Below are 15,122 nucleotides of genomic sequence, written 5' to 3' on the forward strand. Positions count from 1 at the left end.
AATTATTACATATACACATAGCAATTTATACAGATACCACTACACAGTGGTAATGTCAAAACCTTGGCAACTGATATTAATCTGCATGTGGTTAGAGCAAGAATAGGCACCCTAAGACCTTAAAATAAGGCTCAATTTCTATATTGTATAATGCCACTTATGATTTGACATCTTTGCATCTGCTTCTAGTATACTACATATTTTATGCAGAAAATCTTACTGCCCAGTTGTTGCATACCTGCTGCATCTTCGCTGTACACGGGATGTGGCACTATTGCCTGTGAATTCTGAACACAGTCTATAATTCCCAGTAGAGTCCTTGTCAGCCTCAGAAGTTCACTAAAGCTATAGAATCCAAAATATATCAAATGACGTGCAAGGCTCACCACCTACAAAAATTAAGTAGCTAAATTAGCTATAGATAATCAAACAGATGCATATTGATATCTCAATCCTTTATTCTAGGCAACAATTACATTTATGTCAATAACTAAATATAAAATAATCATTAAATAAAAACAGCTATATAAAAATGAGAACACATGTATGTATACTTAAGACAGCAAGCATATAATGGCTTGTTCCTGATCATCGGCCCAAGTAAACATGGTGCCTATCGCGTCACAAGAGAGCAAATGCTTATTTGTCGGGTGATCACTAGAAATCATGGTTTGTCGGCTGCGCATTGGCCCATGTAAAAAGGGAATGTGCTGCCAAATGAGGACAAACAATCATACTTACAATGATTTCCACGTGTAAATTGCACTCAAAATGGCATATGGCATAAAATACAGCACAGAGTAAATCTGTCTTTATTTGTTTAAATGTGTAAATTATATAATGACCTCAAATGTTAGCTTGTTCTTTTCCTCATTGGCAAATGGCATAGCTTCACTGACCACTGTGTTGAGATAATCTTCCACAAATTCCATTGTGTTTGTGAACTTATTCTTCTTGTCATCTCTTGAATCATTCAGGTTGGAGTCATAGCTTTGAGTAGGAAAATAAAAGAATTGTCAATAGCAATGGTGAATACATCTGCTAAACTCAAATAACCTGCTCCCCGTTACTCGGTTGGGACTCTGCGGCTCCTGAGCTGTAAACTTCCTGCACGGACAGGCTCACATGCACGGCTGCAGCCAATGACTGGCCTCATTAGAGACATGTCCCCAAGCACCAAGTGACCCAAAAGTGATGCTTGGAGACATATCACTGCTAGGCCAGTCATTTGCTGCAGCGGTGAATGTGACCCTGTCCATGCTGGAGGTCTACACACGTAGACCAGAAATCTGGTGAAGACAGACTGAGACCCGTGGACCCAAATGGAGCAGCAGGATGCAGGTAAGTATACTTCTCTTCACAGGTCCAGCTGTATTTAAGAAAACATCCTTGTTAATTAATTTAATAGATATTATTGAAAGCCATTGTCTTCATGAAATAACATACTTGTAAAATATAATTCCCTTACTCTTTAATGGTGATGCTTGTAGGGATTTCAGTCCACAGGCGGGCATACTTTACTGGAGTCACCAGTTCTTGTGGGTCTCTGTCAACATGGACATGCAGCATAAGATGACAGAAAGAAGCTCTGATCTCAAAAGGCAGCATCTCATCAGCCATACAAAGGAAGATCAGGTCAACACTCAGTTGCTTCGAGATTTCATGGATAGCCAGGTACTGACGGTCTAGGCACATTCGTGCAAAAAGTTTCAACTGGTAACTGGAATATACACACAAAGTGAAAACATTATCAACTGAAAACCCAACATCTTCTAATATATAAAGGTGAGTGGATGTTTGTGTGTGTGTGTGTATGTCTGCTAAAGGAATCCGCACCGTCGCATTTACAATCACGAAATTTGTCAGACAGGTAAATCAGGTTTCCGGGAAGGTTTTAGACCAGGTCTCAGCTCTCTAGGATGTACCGTTCCTGAGATATTCCCAAAAAATGCATTAGCCAATAGAAGCTTGGTCACATGACCCTTATCAGCCAATAGAAGCTCGCAGGTCCTCCAGCCTCCACATGCACAGTTTTACTCCAGGTTTCCATAACAACCCAGCCATTTATCTTCACTGATGTAGGAGAGCTTTAAGCAACTCTGTCACCAGGATATTGCTATTGAAGTAAAGCCATGGCCTAATAGCACTTGGTACATTATTTCAAGATGTGCCTTTGTTCCAGCAATAGATGTTTTTATCCTCTGAAAATCCAGTTTATTTGGTATGCAAATGAGCCAGTAAGGTGCCCAGAGGGGTGTCACTCTTGCAGAAAGGAGACCACGCCCCCTGCCACAATATGTCCACCCTCAAAAGACTTAAAACTGGTTAGGCCACGCCCCCTCCCACTTCTGAGTGGGGATTGAAAAAGTGAAGGTAAAAATCAACTTCTGTCAGCTGCAGGGGTGGGAGGGAGGGTGACTTTCTCCCTGCAGCTTACACTCAGACAGCACAGTGCATCATTCAGACGTCCGTAGTGAATTGCGGATACGCAATACACACGGCCGGCACCCCCATAGAAATGCCTATTCTTGTCCGCAATTGCGAAACAGAATAGGACATGCTCTATGTTTTCCGGAGCTGCGGACCGGAAGATCGGGGCCGCGCTCTGGAAATGTGGATGCGGACAGCACACTGTGTTCTGTCCGCATCTCTTCCGGCCCCATAGAGAATGAATGGGTCCGCACCCGTTCCGCATAATTGCAGAATGGATGCGGACCCATTCTCGGATGTGTGAATGGACCCTTAGAGTGAACTGTTCAAAAGGACACGCCCCCGATCTGGTTAGGCCACGCCCCCTCCCACTCCGACTGAGATTGGAAAAAATTAAGTTAAAAATCAACTTCTAGGTCGCGCTAAGCCATGCCCCGATCTGGTTAGGTTACGCCCCCTCCACTCCTCAGCCGACAGGATTGAAAAAATGAAGGTAAAAATCAACTTCTGTCAGCTGCAGAGGTGGGAGGGAGGATGACTTTCTCCCTGCAGCTCACACTCAGACAGTACAGTGCTGCTGTCTTAGAGTGAGCTGTTCAAAAGGTTCAAAAGGACACGCCCCCGATCCAGTAAAGGCCACTGTTAAGGGGGCGGGCCCCTGTGGAGGTCACTGTCAAGGGGGTGGTATGCCGTGAAAGTCACTGTTAAAGGGAAAGGCTGCTGTAAAGGTCAAAGTTAAGGGGGTGGGCTGCTGTAGAGGTCCAATTTTAATGGACGGGGCACTGTTGGAGGGTCCATGTTAAGGGGTGGGGGGCTGTGGAGGTCACTGTTTTGGGGGTAGAGTGCTGTAGATGTCACTGTTATAGTGGATAGTGTTATCTTTTAACGACACACACAAACATTAAATGAAATAGATCAAATATACCCGAGCGAAGCCGGGTCCTTCAGCTAGTACATTATATAAATGGCCAGTATGTAAGCAGTATAGAAAAATGTCAAGAAGAAAGAAGGGAGAACATTTGTCATGCAAGAAATCCACTGAATGCATTTTCTAATTAGTAGTAGTTATATGGACTTGACGGTATCTATGTATATTTATTAGTGAACCCACTATTATTTATATAGAGTTTAAGAAACACAGCTGTCCATTGTGATTGGACAGCTAACAGCCAGGGAGAAGGAGATGCTCCCTGAGAAATGCGGCCATCTCCTCCTCTCTGTAGAAATGTTATTGATTAGCATACAGGGCGGCAAAAGAGAACGGGGGGCACATCACCAAATTGGAGCAGCGTATCAGAAATTTTTTTGACGCGATGCCATCTCTTAAACATGCCCTATAGTGCAAGGTATTATAAGGTCAGAACCGTTAAAAAGTCCTCTTTAAGCTGTATAATAAAAGCAAGCTTACCGATAATACGTCAATACATTCTCATCATGGACGTTTCCAGCCCTTGCCTCTTGTGATAACTGTCGGATGCTCTTCTCATGGGTATCATTGTTTTTGTCTAACCAGACTAGCCAGACTTCATCTTCACAGTACTCAATACTCATATATTCTGGGGACTGGGACATCTCTTTTACTGGTCTCAGCCTTCCAAAAAAATAGTACATCAAAGATTGTAGATCCACATTGGTTGTAAATTTAGTCATGACAACTGGTGGGATTATTACTCTGAGAGGGGATGCTGTTGTTATGTTATAATCATCTAATAACCTTTCAGTTATAAAATGACTATGTTTCAAATTCAATAGTTCAAAACAATTTAAAATGTTAAAAGGACACTTCTTGAAAAAAAAATTGTCACATATTAACAACAAAAAAAACAGGCTGATGCTTTTCTGGAATCAATTTTCAAAGGTACTCCATGTATTCTACTTCCTGTCCTGGCTCTTTATATTCCTCTTTGTTTGGATTTTAGCACAGTAAGGCCCCTTTAACACGGGCGAGATTTCCGCGCGGGTGCGATGCTTGAGGTGAACGCATTGCACCCGCACTGAATCCGGACCCATTAATTTCTATGGGGCTGTGTACATGAGCAGTGATTTTCACGCATCACTTGTGCGTTGCGTGAAAATCGCAGAATGCTTCTCTTTGTGCGTTGTCCACACAACGCAGGCCCCATAGAAGTGAATGGGGCTGCGTGAAAATCGCAAGCATCCGGAAGCAAGTGCGGATGCGGTGCGATTTTCACGCACGGTTGCTAGGAGACGATCAGGATGGAGACCCGATTATTATTATTTTCCCTTATAACATGGTTATAAGGGAAAATAATAGCATTCTTAATACATAATGCATAATACAATAGGGCTGGAGAGGTTAAAAAAATAATAATAATAATTTAACTTACCTTACTTAATCCACTTGCTCACGCAGCCCGGCTTCTCTTCTGTCTTCATCTTTGCTGTGTACAGGAAAAGAACCTGTGGTGACGTCACTGCAGTTCATCACATGGTCCGTCACATGATCCATCACCATGGTGATGGTTCATGTGATGGACCATGTGATGAGTGCAGTGACGTCATCAAAGGTCCTATTCCTCAAAGAAGAAGACAGAAGAGAAGCCGGGCTGCGCGATCAAGTGGATTAAGTTGAGTTAAATTATTATTATTATTTTTTTAACCCCTCCAGCCCTATTGTACTATGCATTCTGTATTAAGAATGCTATTATTTTCCCTTATAACCATGTTATAAGGGAAAATAATAAAATCTACACAACACCGATCCCAAACCCGAGCTTCTGTGAAGAAGTCCGGGTTCGGGTTTGGGTACCAAACATGCCGATTTTTCTCCCGCGTGTGCAAAACGCATTATAATCACTTGAAAGGGTCTGCAATCTGGAAGGTCTGGTGCGGAGCGGAGGCACGGAACCCGACGGAAGCACTAAGGAGTGCTTCCTTGGGGTTTCTGCCTATGCCTCGGCACCGCAAAGAAATAGAACATGTTCTATTTTTTTGCGGTGGGGACGGATCACGGAACAATTGAAGTTGAATGGGTCTGGATCCGTCTGCGGAATCTGCATGGATTTTGCCCATGCATTGGAGACGGTCCCCAATGCACAGAAAGGCCGACCAACGGCCGTGTGCATGAGCCCTAAGTGTGAGATAGCTGTCAAGGAGGCCATACACATAAAATTAAAGTCGGCCGGAATGGCAGATTTCATCCATTCTGGCCTACTGTTGTTCGAAAAACTAGCGAGGACAAGTGTTTGTGATAGCCAGCAGCAGACTCTTGTCTGCAGAAAATGTAATCCGCCATTCTGGAAAACTTCGACAGTTCATCTGCCGAAACTGCATGTTGATGGCATGATCAACTGAATTCAGCCGATCACCTGCCATTGTGCTCAAACACCAGGGAGTCTGTTTTTATTAAAAACTGACCCCCTGGTCGGGCAGTTTAGTTGGTGGGATTGTTCGTACTAATGATCCAATGGACGACTCATCGGCTGCAATGCGGCCGATCATTATCTCAAATGTAACTATATATCAATCTGCTCAGCTTTTCCTGCTCTATAACGTACTGCCTGTAGATTGCTTTGCAAATTGTGCTGACAGGTCCTCTTTAACTTTTTCTGTCATAATATAAATTTAAAAAAATATAGATGCACATATACGTTTTTAATATATGCTAAAAAAAATTATGGGAGTGTTAAACAGCATATAACCATAAGCAAACCAACATAAACTAGTCTTAAGCAAATCTTAATCATGGTAAAAAAGCTGCATTTCACTGAAAAGTGTACTTACTCAGTCTTTGTGAGGATATCACTGTTTTTGGGATCTAAAACACACTTACAGATGAGCTCTTGAGTTACTGGGATTGCAATATGATTTGATACACACAAGTCAGAAAGATAATCCAGAAATCTAGAAGACACATATATATGCAGTCATTTGTGGAATAATTTTAAAATGTTACATTTGTTGTGTATCTTAAACAGAATTTGTCACCGGTTTTATTCTGCCCTATCTCTGGTCTTGTGCAAAACACTGGGTCACTTTTTTGTATTGACCCAGTTGTGCTACAATCTGTATTTTGCAGCTCCACTGGGAGCCAAGCACTGTAGTTCCCTCAATACACTGCACAAGTTTGAGAATATTCGTCTTCAAGAACTCCAGGCCCTCCCCACTACCCTACCACTGGTTGATAGCTCTTTTCCTATAGCAATAAACAATATCAGGACTGTGTTGCAAGAACTCAATACTGACTTTGCTCAGGGATATGCTGCCTTCTATGACAGTGCAGAATAAAATGTTGACAGATTCCCAGCAACAGAATTTTCAGAGGTTTTAAAAAAGCTGGTACAGAGATAGTGGTTAATAATATTAGAATCTAATTATATTATAATAACAATATAAACAAGAAACTCTTGAGCCAATTTCACTCAAGCGTATTCAGTGTGAGAAATACACTTCGTGTGTCAGAGGTATTTCCAGTCCTGAATGCTGTTCCTATGACATGGACCCACAGCATTAGAATGATTTAAAATGCTGTGTGTTCCTGCCCAATCTCAACTCTAATGAATTGTACTCACATATTGTACTCACATAACGCTGTCAGTAGAAATTATTGATTTGAGGTTAGGCAGAAACACACAGCATTATAAACCATTATAATATCATGGATCCATGTCACAGGAGTAGCATTTGGGACGGGTAATACCTCTGACACAAGGGGGAAGATTTATCAAACTGTTGTAAAGGAAAACTGGCTTAGGCTACTTTCACACTGGCGTTTCTGGGTCCGCTTGTGAGATCCGTTTCAGGGCTCTCACAAGCGGCCCAAAACGGATCAGTTCAGCCCCAATGCATTCTGAATGGATAAGGATCCGTTCAGAATGCATCAATTTGGCTGCATTTGGTCTCCAATGCGTTTTTTAGACGGTCACTAAAACGCAACTTGCAGCGTTTTGGTGACCGTCTGACGATGCGGAGCCCAACCGATCCGTCCTGACTTACAATGTAAGTCAATGGGGACGGATCCGTTTTTCACTGACACAATGGTGCAATTGAAAACGGATCCGTCCTCCATTGACTTTCAATGTAAGTCAAGACGGTTCCGTTTTGACTTAGACTTTTTTTTAAATGAATAATGCAAACGGATCCGTTATGAACGGATACAAGCGTTTGCATTATCGGTGAGGATCCTTCTGTGCAGATACAAGACGGATCCGCACCAAACGCAAGTGTGAAAGTAGCCTTAGTTGCCCATAGCAAACAATCATATTACACCTTTCATTTTCCAAAGGAGCTCTGAAAATTGAAAGATGGAATCTTATTGGTTGCTGTGGTCAACTAAGGCTGGTTTCACACGGGCGTTGCGGAAAAAGATGCGGGTGCGTTGCAGAAACATGCGCGATGCGCGAGTGCTAAATATTGTAATGCATTTTGCACGCGCGTAAGAAAAATCGGCATGTTTGGTACCCAAACCCGAACTTCTTCACAGAAGTTCGGGTTTGGGATCGGTGTTGTGTAGATTGTATTATTTTCCCTTATAACATGGTTATAAGGGAAAATAATAGCATTCTTAATACAGAATGCATAGTACAATAGGGCTGGAGGGGATAAAAAATTTATAAAAAATAATTTAACTCACCTCATCCACTTGTTCGCGCAGCCCAGCTTCTCTTCTGTCTTCTTCTTTGAGGAATAGGACCTTTGATGACGTCACTGCGCTCATCACATGGTCCATCACATGATCTTTTACCATGGTGATGGATCATGTGACGGCCCATGTGATGAGCGTAGGTTTTCTTTCCCTATTGTACTATGCATTCTGTATTAAGAATGCTATTATGTTCCCTTATAACCATGTTATGAGGTAAAATAATAATGACCGGGTCCCCATCCCGATCGTCTCCTAGCAACCGTGCGTGAAAATCGCACCGCTTCCGCACTTGCTTGCGGTTTTCACATAGCCCCATTCACTTCTATGGGGCCTGCGTTGCGTGAAAAACGCACAATATAGAACATGCTGCGATTTTCACAAAACGCACAAGTGATGCGTGAAAATAACTGCTCATGTGCACAGCTCCATAGAAATGAAAGGGTCCGGATTCAGTGCGGGTGCAATGCGTTCACCTCAAGCATTGCACCCGTGCGGAAATCTTGCCCATGTGAAAGGGGCCTAAGATAGCTTTCCTTTACACCAGTTTTGATAAAACTACCCCAGAGAGTATTTCGCTCACTGAATATGCTTGTGTGAAATTGTTCTGACTCACCCTTTAGTCTGGGTTCACACGGTCGTCACGTTTTGGCTCAGGATGTGTCCCGGTGCATTGCGGCAAACCCGCGCGAGTAGGTACCCAATTGCAGTCAGTTTTGACTGCAATTGCGTTCCGTTGTTCAGTTTTTATCGTGTGGGTGCTATGTGTTTTGCATGCGCGTGATAAAAAACTGAATGTGGTACCCAGACCCGAACTTCTTCACTGAAGTTCAGGTTTGGGTTCAAGCTTGTGTAGATGTAATTATTTTCCCTTATAACATGGTTATAAGGGAAAATAATAGCATTCTTTAATACAGAATGCTTAGTAGAAGGTCAATTGAGGGTTAAAAAAATAAATAAACATTAACTCACCTCCTCCAATTGATCGCATAGCTGCCGGTCTCCTGTTCTTTCTTCAGGACCTGCCAAAGGACCTGTGGTGACGTCACTGAGCTCATCACATGGTCCATCACCACTGTGGTAAACCATGTGATTGGACCATGTGATGTGACATCACCACAGGTCCTTTAGCTGGCAGCTCATGATTAAAGAAGTAATTAGAGATCGGCATCAAGAGGAGGAGGTGAGTTAATTTTTTAAAAAAAATTTAACCCTCAATTGACCTTCTACTAAGCATTCTGTATTAAAGAATGCTGTTATTTTCACTTATAACCATGTTATAAGGGAAAATAATACAGTGAATAGACTGTCATCTTAGCAACCATGCGTGAAAATCGCACCGCATCCGCACTTGCTTGCGGAAGCTTGCGATTTTAACGCAGCCCCATTCACTTCTATGATAAACGCACAATATAGAGCATGCTGCGATTTTCACGCAACGCACAATTGATGCGTGAAAATCACCGCTCATGTGCACAGCCCCATAGAAGTGAATGGGTCCAGATTCAGTGTGGGTGCAATGCGTTCACCACACGCATTGCATCCGCGTGTAAATCTCGCCCGTGTGAGCCCAGCCTTAAATGTCCTGCTGCTCCAGCACCATGCTCTGATCTTGCAAAGATGATGTTGCATTCATTGTTTACATGCCTGCTGCAGCCAATCACTGGCCTCAATGGTCATGTATGTATGAATGGTGCATGACTGTTGAGCAGCAGCGATCAGGTGAATGGTGAACATGATATCATTACTGTGGGACCAGCAGGGAATGGAGCAACTGGTACTGAAATACAGTGCCAGAGTGACGGCACATTGAAAGGTGAGCAATGGTGTTTTGCTTTATTTTATACAACCCCCTGCTCTGTGACAAGCTTTAAAAAATCTTTAAAAAACCTACTGAACATACTTTTAATGGCTCATGCACACAACCGTCTGAATTTTACAGTCCGCAAAACACGGATTTGCAATAAAATGGATGACATCTGTGTGATATCCATGTTACATTCTGGTTTTTTTTCAGATCCATTCTAACAATGCCTGTCCTTGTCTGCAAAATGACACGGACATGGACAAAAAATAAGTTTGTGTGCATGAACATATAATGTGGGAGATTTATCAATACTAGCACACCAAACAAATGGTGAGCCAGTCAGACACCTAATACAATGGGGCACATACAGTTTCTGCGTCTGTTTTTAGGCATAAAAATACTGTTTTAGACTGTCTTATTTTTTTAGTTTCATTTACTACTGAAAATGTGCCAGTTTTAGAGGTATTTGCGCCTCGTTCACCTATTTAGATTTTTTGACTAATTCAGAACGATTTTCTGACATATTTATGTAGGTGCACCTGATTTAGTCAGAAGAATAGTCTAATTTCTACTCCACTCCAAGACTGGCACACTTTTCTGCATCTCTTTTGAGTGGTGAGTTGCGCAACACTTTGTCCGACTCACTGAGAACGCCGCACATACTCAGTTTCATCCTTCAACTGCCTCCTGAGTTGTGATAGGGAGACATGGACACGCCCCTGAGCTGCAGCAGAAAATACACTCCCTGGAGCTGTCAGCTAAATCTAGCAAAACAATGAAAGAGGAGATCTCTGGACCCATGTGTGGTACCGGGCTTATTCTAGCTTTGTTAGAAGGAGATTGTCATGTACAGTATGATTTTAAATTTTCATTTATTTTACATTAATCATGGAATAACCGCTAAACTAACCCTAAACCGCCTTAGGGTACTTTCACACTAGCGTTGTTAGAATCCGGCAGGCAGTTCCGGCAACGGAACTGCCTGCCGGATCCAGCAAGCCGTGTACAAACGGATAGCTTTTTTTCCCCGGATCCGTTACATGGATTCGGTGATATACCGGATCCGTCTCATCCGGAAAAACGGATCCGGTATTTAAATTTTTTTAAAGATCAAAAGCCCGACGCATGCACAGACCGCAAAACCGGATCCGGGGATTCAGCAATTTCAGGAACACTTGGTACCGGATCCGGCATTAATACATCTCTATGGAAATTAATGCCAGATCCGGCAAGTGCGGTATTGTTCCAGGATTTTGGCTGGAAAGAATACTGCAGCAAGCTGCAGTATTTTGCCCAGTCAAGTACCGTACAAGGAACGGAAGACACCCTGATGCATACTGAACGGATTGCTTTCCTTTCAGAATGCATTAGGACAAAACTGAGACCCTTTACCGGATTTCAATACCGGAAAAGAATAACGCAAGTGTGAAAGTACCCTTAACTATGCAAATCAAGAGTCAGTTGTACTAAATAATCCGCAATCTAATAGTGAACACAAGCTCCTTATTCTATTGAAACTGCACTTACCTTGGCTCGCGGTTTTTCCTAACCAAGCTGACAAACGTCTCAACCTCAGTCTTAGTGATGTGTTTTTCTAAGAGTTTCCGATTGTTATGCAGCAGTGCAGTTATTGTGTCCTCGGCTAAAATATCGTATCCAATCTGAGACTGCATGACTCCAAACTGCTTGGCTATGTGCTCCTAAAGTACAAGACAGAAATACATATAAAATTGATCATTCAATGTTCTGACTCATACCTCTAAAATATAAATAACCCTTGACTGCTCAACTATGATGCTCATCCACTCATAGCCTCATTTTTCTGTACAGAAATATCAAACTGTTATAATTTCTTGTTAGTTGTGTGTTAGTTGTGCAATTTCTATCTCTATCCATCCAACTTGTTGCTTTTCATTTTCTTTATGTTTTTTCAACATTTGGTATAGCTAGCTTTTTTAGTGACACATTCAATATAAGAAGGCTTAATTTTAGTAGTTTGTCACAATTGTCACACTTTGGTATTGTAAAGATTTGCCGCCCACAATAAGCCACAGAGAGTTTGACAGCATGGATAACTCTTTGAAATCTCATCGTAATTTTGAGACTTCCAGATATTTCATCTTTACCCTAAGAAGTACTATTTCATTATTTTATATAGGGAAAACATTAGCATTATACATTTCCTTATGCTTACATAATTTTGAACTCTGTATGGGATGGTTTGTGGTTCATGTAATGCTATTAGTAAAGTATTACACTAGAGCTAGTGATATACATTAGGATTTCATATCTAGATTAATGTTTATAGAATTATATATTGATATGTTTCTATTTCATATGTAGTGTGATAAAGTGAGGGGGTTAATTTGGCAATGGAGAATCCATATACCACAACAAAGACTTCACAAGGTGTGAACTGTGTCTTATTACCAAAAGGGAAAAATAACTGTGTTTTATTTTGGAGTTTGTGCTGCCATAAAGCATAATTCTGTTTACTATTTGATCCATGCTAAATAAAGCTACATTTACGTTTGATGGACTATATGTTGGTTGGAAATAAACTACTAGCCATTGTTTTGTTGAAGAAACCTGGACGAAGAGTGTCTCTTTGCTGAAGCTAATTCCCCAAATTGTTACATATGGTGGGGGATGTAGGCATTTATTATGCTACCTGTTTGTTGCTAAGTGAATTTGCCAGTAGCACCAGGAACCAGCAAAACATAGGTCCTGGGTAAAAGCTGCTGTTCTGGACGCTAAACAATTGACAAACATGAAAGAATTAATCCAGCAGTTTGTGCAAGCTAACATCCAGCAACAACAGGCAGATACAAAGGCCATGCAAGTACAAAAGTAAACAAATAAACTGCTAATGGAGCAACTGGCTGTATTAAAGGTGACTTGGACTGTTCAACAGGCCTCATTTCAGACCGTTGCCCTGGACAACCCGCAAAAGTTGGTACAAATGCAACGGATGGTAAAAGAGAGAATGTAGAGGTCTACCTGGCGTTGTTTTAGCAAACCACTGAAAGGGAACATTTGCCAGAATCTCAGTGGGCTGAAGTCCTGGCACCGCTACTTTCAGGTGAGCCACTAAAAGCTTATTGTGATTTGTCTGCTGAGAATGCTAAAAGTTATATGTAGCTTAAAGCAGAGATACTTGCACAAGGGGGAGTCACCTTGGCTGTTCGTGCCCAGAGGGTGCATGAGTGGCAATACGATACCAGTAAGCCTCTCCGGTCACAGGTGCCTGATCTTATGAAGTTAATGGATAAATGGCTTGAGCCAGAAAACTCATCCTCACAGGATGTAGTGGACTGGGTCACTGTGGAACAACTACGTTGTGCACTTTCCAGAGAACTGAAATACTGGGTAATGTAGAGTGATGCCCAGACCACTGAACAAATGATTGGCACCCTGAAAAGATATGCCTTAACTGAGAGCAGTGCCAGGAAAACTGGTGCGGTTCCATCATCTCATCTCAGGGGAAAACGCGACTACCAGGAAATATTGTGGAAAAGAGTAGGAGACCAAGGGTTGCCACTCTCAGACTCTTCCATCCAGTACAGTTTCTTTGCCAGGGGTATGCCTACCTCAATAACCTCCTGGACCTCATTGCTGGAAATTAGGGGCATTGCTAGGTTAAAACATTCGGGGCCTGGGCCCCTGATGTCTTGTCCCAGGCCCCGAATGTCCTGCCTGCTAGATACAACTGTATTGACCTCCTCAGGACGGCAATACAATTGAATCTAATATACTGGAAGAGCTGAGGGACTTGTGGTGACATCACAGGTCATGTGACCAGCAAAACAGGCAGTGTTTGGGAAGGACCTGCGATGATGTCACCATCATGTGACCAGTGCAGGAGAGGAGGGCAGTAAAGAGAAGTTCTGGGGGAAGAAGTTGTGCTGATTTCTGCTACATGAGGAGAGGTAAGTGAAGGGAGAGTCAAAGCAATGCTGGGAGTTGTAGTTATTTAACTGGGACTGTATGTTAGGGCTGAAGGGAGGGATGTAATTTACATGGGACTAAATGTTAATTGGGTGATGTTATTTACATGAGGCTACATGTTGGAGGTGGTCGGGACAGAGTGATGTTATTTACATGGGACTGTATATTGATGGTGGCTGTGGGAGGGAGTAATGGCTTTTACATGGGGACTGTATGTTGATGGTGGCTGTGGGAGAGAGTGATGTTATTTTCAGTGAGGAACAGAAGTATTTGAACACCCTGTGATTTTGCAAGTTCTCCCACTTAGAAATCATGGAGGGGTCTGAAATTCACATTGTAGGTGCATTCTCACTCTGAGAGACAGAATAAAAAAAAAAAAGGAAATCACATTGTATGATTTTTAAAGAATTTATTTGTCTTGCACTGCTGAACATAAGTATTTGAACACCTGTTAATATTTGGTACAGAAGCCTTTGTTTGCAATTACAGAGGTTAAACGTTTCCTGTAGTTCTTGACCAGGTTTGCACACACTGCAAACAGGGATTTTGGCCCACTCCTCCACACAGACCTCCTCTAGATCTGTCAGGTTTCGGGGCTGTCGCTGAGCAACACAGAGTTTCAGCTCCCTCCAAAGATGTTCTATTGGATTTAGGTCTGGAGACTGGCTAGGCCACTCCAGAACCTTGATATGCTTCTTACGGAGCCACTCCTTCGTTATCCTTGCTGTGTGCTTCGGGTCGTTGTCATGTTGGAAGACCCAGCCACGACCCATCTTCAATGATCTGACTGAGGGAAGGAGGTTGTTGCTCAAAATCTCACAATAAATGGCCCTATTCATCCTCTCCTTAATACAGTGCAGTCGTCCTGGCACCTTCGCAGAAAAACACCCCCAAAGCATGATGTTACCACCCCCATGCTTCACAGTAGGGATGGTGTTTTTGGGGTGCAACTCATACTTCTTTTTCCTCCAAACACGACGAGTGAAGTTTAGACCAAAAAGTTCTACTTTGGTCTAATCTGACCACATGACTTTCTCCCATGCCTCCTCTGGATCGTCCAGATGGTCATTGGCAAACTTCAGACGGGCCTGGACATGTGATGACTTGAGCAGGGGAACCTTCCGTGCAATGCATGATTTGAAACCATGACGGCATAGTGTTCTACCGACAGTGACCTTAGAAGCTGTGGTCCCAGCTCTCTTCATGTCATTGACCAGCTCCTCCCTTGTAGTTCTGGGCTGATTCCTTACCTTTCTCATCATCAGTGATACCCCACGAGGTGAGAACTTGCATGGAGCCCCAGTTCGAGGGAGACTGACAGCCGTCTTTAGCCTC

The 15,122-nt window shown here is 42.6% G+C and overlaps 1 protein-coding gene across 1 annotated transcript in view; it reads right to left on the reverse strand.

Annotated features, from left to right (window-relative positions):
- ITPR3 (inositol 1,4,5-trisphosphate receptor type 3) overlaps positions 1-15,122 on the reverse strand; it is a 605,308-nt gene that overhangs the window by 349,166 nt on the left and 241,020 nt on the right. The window contains 6 exon segments of the mRNA XM_040424182.1: positions 239-389; positions 846-990; positions 1,469-1,720; positions 3,839-4,021; positions 6,175-6,294; positions 11,367-11,539. Coding sequence (XP_040280116.1) covers positions 239-389; positions 846-990; positions 1,469-1,720; positions 3,839-4,021; positions 6,175-6,294; positions 11,367-11,539 — 1,024 coding nt within the window.

This window comes from Bufo bufo, chromosome 3, assembly GCF_905171765.1.
Source record: "Bufo bufo chromosome 3, aBufBuf1.1, whole genome shotgun sequence".
Lineage (NCBI taxonomy): Eukaryota > Metazoa > Chordata > Amphibia > Anura > Bufonidae > Bufo > Bufo bufo.